The sequence below is a fragment of the Pituophis catenifer genome, unplaced genomic scaffold, assembly GCF_029215685.1.
Source record: "Pituophis catenifer annectens isolate HBS135680 unplaced genomic scaffold, rPitCat1.0.hap2 SCAF_1, whole genome shotgun sequence".
Classification (NCBI taxonomy): Eukaryota; Metazoa; Chordata; class Lepidosauria; order Squamata; family Colubridae; genus Pituophis; species Pituophis catenifer.
Genome location: NW_027256881.1, coordinates 87,063,841 through 87,072,419, shown reverse-complemented (window position 1 = coordinate 87,072,419; position 8,579 = coordinate 87,063,841). Strand labels below are relative to the sequence as shown.

General features: G+C 38.6%; 1 protein-coding gene across 2 annotated transcripts in view; it reads right to left on the bottom strand.

The window, feature by feature from the left end:
* Positions 1 to 2,960: 2,960 nt before the first annotated feature.
* The window catches only part of TXLNB (taxilin beta), a 36,615-nt gene continuing 30,996 nt past the window's right edge, over positions 2,961 to 8,579 (bottom strand). For both annotated transcript variants that reach the window (XM_070932671.1, XM_070932672.1), the window contains exons 9-10: positions 4,961 to 5,056; positions 2,961 to 3,639 (exon numbers count right to left, since the gene is read on the bottom strand). In XM_070932671.1, the coding sequence (XP_070788772.1) occupies positions 3,097 to 3,639; positions 4,961 to 5,056 (639 nt within the window). In that variant the 3' untranslated portion in view covers positions 2,961 to 3,096. The remainder of the gene's footprint in view (positions 3,640 to 4,960; positions 5,057 to 8,579) is intronic.

Here is an 8,579-nt window from a genome sequence, read left to right as displayed (position 1 = left end):
TTGGTGTAAGCCGCCCAGAGTCCTCGGAGAGTGGGCGGCATAGAAATATGAATAACAACAACAACAACAACAACAACAACAGGAGCCTGAGTGGCATAGGAGGCTAATGCCTCCTACTAAGGCAGCATTTAACATCCAGCTGCCTGCAATTACTGCGAGTTCAATTCTCACCAGGCTCAAGGTCGACTCAGCCTTCCATCCTTTCTAAGGTGGGTAAAATGAGGACCCGGTTTGTGGGGGCAATAAGCTGACTTTGTATAAAATATACAAAAGTATGAAGGCTATTGCTTAACGCATTGTAAGCCGCCCTGAGTCTCCGGAGAAGGGCGGCATATAAAAATAAATAAAACAAAAAACAAAACACAACAGTACAATGGATAAAGTTGTGAGTTGCTGCTGAATTAGAGCTATGTGTGCACCAGCCTTTTAGTATTTATGGCTTTAAAAAGCCAGAAAAGTTGAGTAGGTGGAAACCCTTATTCTGCCTGTTTACTGCTTTCAAGTACATTGATTATATGTATGTTTCCACAAGGAATAATACGAAAATTTATGAGATAACCATGAGGTGAACCACTCAAACAGGGTACTTCAACAATCATTTTGTAGCCAGAATCCTATTTGTAATAGTCCCTAGAAACATCTATTAATTTGGATCTGTCAGGGGTTTTCAAAAGATATTTTTGCACCACTCTACAAACTTGCTAAAGTTGCTTCTCATTTTTGCGTGATAGATGTTGTCAGTTCAATGAAAATCTCAGGTAGAGACTTGCTACTTATTAATGATTCATTTGGCTTGTCTTCCAGACTCTGCCTGTTTGGGTGGGGCTATGGGATCAAAGGCCTGGTTTTATTGCTCTTATATGTAACACTGCTTTCTGTTTTGCCTTTATAGTCATTTCTAGTATTTTTAAATTGGTTTGGAGACCAACCTGCTCTCCCACTCTCCAAAGTGCAATCACAATAAATTATACAGTACAATGTAATAGTATAGAGATCTTCAAATAGATTTTCTAATGTCTAATGCTGAGAGATTCCTACTGTGAAATTGGTTCTGGAGTCATCCCTAATTTGAATCTCTTCAATACAGGTGGTAATGTATAGCTAGATGATCTCAGACAAATATTATCAACTATTTTTCAGATGGTTCTTCACATTACTGAGATAATATCTCTCAACTGATCATTATTAGGCCTAATTCAAATTTCTGTTTATAGTCCCCATAAAAATATTCACATCTGACAGCTTTTGCAGAAATGTGAGCTTTTGTCTAATAAAAGAAACAGGGAAAAAAAACAAAAAACCAGCAAATGGAAACTATTAAGGCAATGTTTAAAATACTAAGGAGGTTATAAATGAAAATCTTAATTGAAACTAGGCTAGAATTCCTCAGAAGTGATCCAGTGTTTAAAAAAACATGTAAATTCAATTGATAGGCATAAAATCATATAGTCTAGCTAACATACTGAATCATTGTTTAATTCAAGGGAATCCAAGGACAAATTCAGGTACTAGATTGTCGTCTAGTTTGAATAATGACAATTTAAAAATAAGACAGACGAATTATTTGTAATATAAAATATGAATGCAGAATGGGTTCCCAACCTCGAACCATGGATCAGTACCTGTCCGTGGCTGGTTAGGAACTGGGCCACACAGCTGTATGTGAGTGGCGGGCGAGCGAAATCGAAATCAATTCCCTCCCCCAGTCCATGAAAGTATTGTCTTCCATGAAATCAGTCCTCAGTGCAAGAAGTTTGGGAACTGCTGATGTAGAATATAGGAATAGAGGTGTGCCATTTTGTATATTTTATAACCCCAAAAGAATTGGCTGCAAAAGGAACAGCTAATTTTTGAAAGCAAAAATTAAATGCCACACGCAGGTTTGAGGCCTACCTGTTCTAGTACTGGATCTTGAAAGATTTCCAAATTTAGTTTCTTTTTCAAGTCAAATTTTATGACTAAAGATGTAATCTTAAATGCAAATACAGCCATTCTAAACTTGGACATGGATCAGTGTTAACACTGTCATTCTATATCAGAAAGCATATGACAGATCACTTCATACCAGATCCCAACATAAGGCATATAAATTTAAAACAAAAACATTTGTTTTCAGAAATCCAGAACATTTCCAAAGACTTAACTATGATGAAAGTAGCAGAAAATTATAAGGCGTACTGTTAGGTAATTAGGTCAAGATGCCTTATGTTTGAAATACTAGAGGTAGTAGGAAGGAGTTCAGGTTTTAGCAGCACAAATAACTGAAACTATTTCTTTTTAATCATACCCGATTTAAGCTTCAAATGTTTGAACTTTAAATTCTAGCCTTACTAATTTACATAATAAATGAACCCAATTTATCTATGATTTTTTTGGTTTATACTCCACATGAGTATAAATCTCTGTACCAGTTGATAGATTGCTGATACTATTTATTTATTATTTGGTATCCCAGTCCCTGGATAGATCAAATAAGTAAGATTGACTAAATTTGTCAATTTAACTAAGCAAATTTGAAAATAAAAAACCAGAAATACTGATTGAATAATTGTTACATATATGATCAGTAGTTTAGGGTTTGCTACTCTGGCACTATATTTTACTACTTTTAAATTCATTTTAGTTTTATCCCTAAGGCTTGCTAGCTTTTGCTGTCTCAAGCACACTTAGCTCCTCCCTTTCCCTATTTATTTATTTAATAATAAACAAACTATTTATTTATTTAGTTTATTTGGAGCATTTTGAGAGTAGGCTTCCCATAGGAGGACTTATCCATTTTTTAAAACTTCCAGTGGAAATGACAACTCTTAATTTCTAATTTAATTTAATTTAATTTAATTTAATTTAATTTAATTTAATTTAATTTAATTTAATTTAATTTAATTATTTCTACTAAATGATAGAGAAGCTCTTGGCTTTATCTGAATGAGAGATAAAGCAAATTCAAACACCACCAGTAATCATGGGATACAACAGTATGTATTCTATGAAATTGAAGGTTTGAAAGCATTTGTAAAGCCATATTATTATGAAAAACAATGTTTAGGAAAGGGTTGGAGAATGTCATTTTCGGGGAAAATGCATCATTATATAATGCTAATCAATATCTTCCATGTCAGTATTTGAGAGCTTCAACACTGGATGATCTGGACCAAGTTTTACTGTGTCCCCCTCTGGTTCCTGTGCTTTGGGCATGGATGTTGGATCAATACAGCAGTCCTGGTTGCCTTGTGGCATGCAAGAAGCCAATATCTCAGGAGGACAAATTGGGTCACATACTTTGGAATCATGTAGTTCTTCCACTTTTTCTTCATTGGTTGGGATCACAGGCATATTCACATGAGTTACCATGAAAGCTGTAGCCAAATCTTTTGGGATAATTTCACTGGTGGCAGATGGCTCATCAATAGCCTGACTTGTAACTGTTGTCTTATTCTCCAGACTATCCTCCACTCCAACTTGCTGTTCTTCCTCCTCCTCATCTTCTTCTGCTTCCTCTTCTTTGTTCTCTTCAGGGAATTGTGCTTCTTTTATTTTTTTATACAATACGTTCCGTTCCTCCTGCAGAGCTCTGCAAAGATTTTCTAGTCTTTGAATTTTCACTACAAAGCATTCATATTCCTTGGCCCTCATGGCTTTCTATGATAGAGTAAAAAAAGCAAAACATTTGAAGGCTGCCAAGCTGATACATGACAGAAGAGAATCTAACTGACCAGATAAATCTCTCCTCCATTTTTGTTTGCTCCTTCAAATACTACTTAAAAAGGTAACCCCAAGATCTTACCATTTTCTTGCCATTTCTGCAAAGTTTGTGTATTCTGGACCTAAATTTTACATTCAATTTATGCAATCCTATAGAACCAGCTAAGACTTCTTAGAGATGCTAATTTTAGCTGGCAGGATGCAAAAGGGTGTGTGTGAAAGGGGAAATTGGGAAATTGCAAATTATAGCATGTTACTGTTAGCCTTTCACTTCTGCAATGCATGAAGCCAGCCCAAGTCATTCTATTATTGTATTTAAATCATGTTAAAAGTCTTTTTTTTTAAAATTCTGCCTAACTTGCTCAGTGAAAAATGTAAGTGGGATAATTGGATTGTGCAAATGTTATCCAGTGGCTGCTAAGTACTCTAGCTGACCATGCATGCTGACAGTTAGATTGCCTCTGAATTAAAGTGTGACTCCAAATTTCAGATTTCTTTAATTTTGTCGTTTCATTTCCCACATGCAACAAGCACTTACATAACTCTGTTACTTCATTTATTAACTGCCATTGAGCAGACAAGTAAGTATGAACAGTATTGAAAATCTTTCCAGTAATAGTGACGTCACAGTTCCATTATTAACTGTCCCATGTAACACCACTCCTGCGCGAGCTGCACTGGCTCCCGGTGGTCTTCCGGGTGCGCTTCAAGATGTTGGTCATCACCTTTAAAGCGCTCCATGGCATAGGGCCTAGCTATCTTTGAGACCGCCTGCTGCTACCGACGACCTCCCATCAACCCGTGCGGTCCCACAGAGAGGGCCTCCTCAGGGTGCCATCAGCCAAACAATGTAGACTGGTGACCCCCAGGGGGAGGACCTTCTCTGTGGGGGCACCTACCCTCTGGAATCAGTTGCCCCCAGAGATAAGGAGAATCCAAGACCTCAGTGCCTTCCGCCGTGCCCTTAAAACCCATTTTTTCCAGCAAGCCGGACTGGCTTAAGAAGAAATTTTTAATATGTTTTAATTGGTTTGTGATTTTTAATTTTTGGGCCAAATTTATATATATTTTAATGGTTTTTTAATATTTGTATTTCATGTTCTTAATTCTGGCTGTACACCACCCTGAGTCCTCAGGGAGAAGGGTGGTATATAAATTGGAAATAAATTTTAAATTGGAAATAAATAAATTAAGAACATTTAAATGAACAAGATTATATGGCTTTTATATGCAACTGATTTTAAAATTTGTTTCATACCTCTTCAATCATGTCCAGTAAAGCTTTGTTACAGTTCTCAAACCTTGCTTTCCACGTGGCTGTATCCTTTTCCAGTTTTTTCATTTTCTTTGTCATCTGTAAAAAAAAATAATCAAAATCTAGGGGACAGAGCAGGAAAGTTAAATTTGACTTTTTCTAAATGTCTTTCCTTAGGGCTGCGTAAGCTAATTAAATTCTCATACAACTTCCATATTAATTTAATGGATGTTGTATAGCATCCTAGAGCCATGGATGGTTCCCAATTATTGCTCTCAAGGATAGTTGTCCAAGATATGTGAGTATATTCATGTGACTAAGCTTCCTTTCTCTCTCCATATGTTACGTAGGTTTGATATAGTATTCTTCAATTCTCTTGAGACTGGGTGTTATGGCCTGCCAGCGGCCAGCAGAGTCGGCCAGTGAGGAGGTTGGGGAGGAACTTGGGCCAGTCCTGGGGGCTGGGGAAAGCTCAGATGAGGGCTCTGCATCAAAGGCAGAGTGGGGGATAGACAACAGCGAGGCAGAGGATCAGCTGGAGCCCGTTCCCAGTGTGCGCATAAGCAGAGCTGCCAGAAGACAAGAACAATTAAGAATGCAGGATCGACTTGGGAGTAAGGCCACACCTTGGAGATAATTGGCCCCTCCCATAGGAAATAAAAGGAGCAAACAGTCGTTTTTTACACGACTGTGAATTCGTTCATTCTGTAATTCACAGTCATGTAAAAAAAAAAGGTTTTGCCAGTAATTCCTGCCTCCTGCTTGTTAAGGAAGTCTAGGTCAGAACACTGGGAAACACATAAAGGGAGTTATCCATTCTACTGGTGGATATTATTTTATCAATAGACAAGCACACTTCGTGTGTAGACAGACATTCCCCATGAAGAGGGGACAGAAAAATGGTAAGATGATGTTGGATATATTGAGATTCTATTAAATATTCCCCATTTGAGTGATTGAACTGAAAAAAGTATTAGAGATGGGGAATATTTCAGAAATTACCCTGCCCACCAAAACCTAAACTGTATAAATACTCATATTTTTATTATTCTCTTTCCTTGCTTCTATGTACCGGTACTTGTTTCATGATTTCTTATTCCTATCTATAATTTTGCAACAATTTTCTTGCTACTCCTGGAAATAGTAACTGACCATCCCGTCTAGCAACCTGCGCTGCACCAAATTTTTAGGAACACTGCATGATTTCTCATCCTGAAAATATAGGTTAGGGTGTGGGAGAACCTGCCTATAGGATAGGGCAGTGATGGCTAACCTTTTTGCCATCGCATGCCAGGAGAGGGGGGGCGGGGGAGGGTCACGCGCGCACACGCACGCAACCCCACCCACCCCCGCTCCTGGCACATGATGGCCTCATAGGCCCGTTTTTCTTTCTTACCAGTTCCAGATCCTCTCTATGCATCTGGGAAGGGAGAAAACAGCCTTTCCCACTCCCTTGGAGGCCCTACGGAGGCTGAAAGGGCCCATTTCCCATCTCTTGGTGGGACAGGAAGTGACATTTTTTGCTGTCCCCAGCCTCCAGAACCTCTCCAGGAGTCTCTAGGAGCCTCTCCAGGAGTCTCTAGGAGCCTCTCTAGGAGTCTCTAGGAGCCTCTCTAGGAGTCTCTGGAGGCGGGGGACAGGAAAAAACATCACTTCCTGTCCCACCGGGAGTCGGGAAATGGGCCCTTTCAGCCTCCGTAGGGCCTCCAAGGGAGTGGGAAAGGCTGTTTTCGCCCTCCGCAAATGCATAGAGAGGATCTGGAGCCAGGTAAGAAAGAAAAACGGGCCTTCCCCACCACCCCCAGGCCCTCCAGAGGCAGGAAACAGCCTGTTTCCCTACTTCTGGTGGGCCCAGAAGGCCCAAAAATCAGCTGGCCGGCGTGTGTATGCACCCCAGAGCTGAGCTGGCATGCCCACTAATATGGCTCCACGTGCCATAGGTTCGCCATCACGAGGCTAGAGTGTGGGAAGGGGAAAATTACCCAAACTGGTCAGCCCCCCTCATCTTCCCTTATATCATAACTACATTTTTTACATTTCTATACCTTCATCTAAGGGTCACAAAATGGTCTACAACAAAACCATTTATTTTGAACAACAAGATATGAACCACCACCAGAAAACTAATCAATTAAAATAATGTAAATTACCAGTCTACAACAGTTGGAAGCAAATGCATGAGGGCTTGAATAAAGGGGTCACCTTAAGCTGTTCAGGAAAATCTCATTTGTTGCAGAGATGCTTTTTCTACAGTGATGAAAGAAGGAATGGTAGGAAACCCTTTCCTACATTCGTACCTTATTTCATATCCAAAAAGTATGCAAATGAATTTTTTTGCCTTCTTCCTGGAATTGTACTTTAGGATTCAAATCTATGCTTTCATATCCAAAAAGTATGTAAATGAGTTTTGATGCCAGCCCTAACATTCATTCTCATTCTTCTGTGGTCACATTATGAAGATTGAATTGTTCAAATGTGCAAAGATTTATGAATCCATGTTAGACATGTTAAAAATAATCAAAGGTGCATAATAAGGGAAAATTAAAGGTGCATAATAAATACATATGACCACCAGTTGCCAAAGTACTATAAAGCTGATATCTTTGCTCTTTTTCCCCCCTTTCTGGAGATCATTGGAGTAAATATCAATCTGTATGTAATATTACAAAACATAAGTATGTGAATATAGATATAACACTTGATTTTTTTCCTGTTAGGCTAGCAGAAGTAGGTGATCTCATAGAATGCTGTTGCAATAGCATCATCAATTTATATATGTTTTCCATTTTTTTTAAAAAAAATAAATGAATAATACAATGATAATTTAGTGGCGATTTTGTGGATAATTCCAAGCAGTGAATAAACTGAAAACATGCCGATTATCAGCTTCTTAAATAGTTTGTAGGGTTGACGTCAGCATGGAACATTTTTCATAAGAATCTGTTCTTCAGTTTAATACCATTTAATTCCATTTAAATACCATTTAAATTAAACCAGTTTAATACCATTTAATTAATACCATTTAAGAGCCTTGGTAATACAGGGGTTTAAGGCACCCTGTTATTAAGCTGGTTATTAAGACCAGCTGCCTGCAATTACTGCAGGGTTCGAATCTCGCCAAGGCTCAAGGTTGACTCAGCCTTCCATCCTTTCTAAGGTAGGTAAATTGAGGGCCCAGTTGTGGGGGCAATAAGCTGACTTTGTATAAATATACAAAAAGATGAAGGCTATTGCTGAGCACATTGTAAGCCGCCCTGAGTCTTCGGAGAAGGGCGGCATATAAATCAAATTTAAAAAAAAAAAAAATTCCATTAACAACATTCTAAACTGTTATAAATTTAACCAAATGAATTAATGATTCTCTGGCGCGCTGCTTGGAAGAATCCAAGAGCGTGGGTAATATCCCTCAGGTAGCCTGAAAACACTGAGTGCATGTCACTTTAAATTGATTGTTGACTCCTCCTCTAGGGACTGGCTGAGGCTCAGTTCCTTTCACTCAGTGCAGCCTGAACGAGTGTTTATTGGAATTCCTGCTTCTCTAGAACTTAATCCTTCCTATTTTTTACCTCAATTTTGGTTTATTTTTAGTTTATTTTCATTGATTCTTGCCTAATCTCCACCA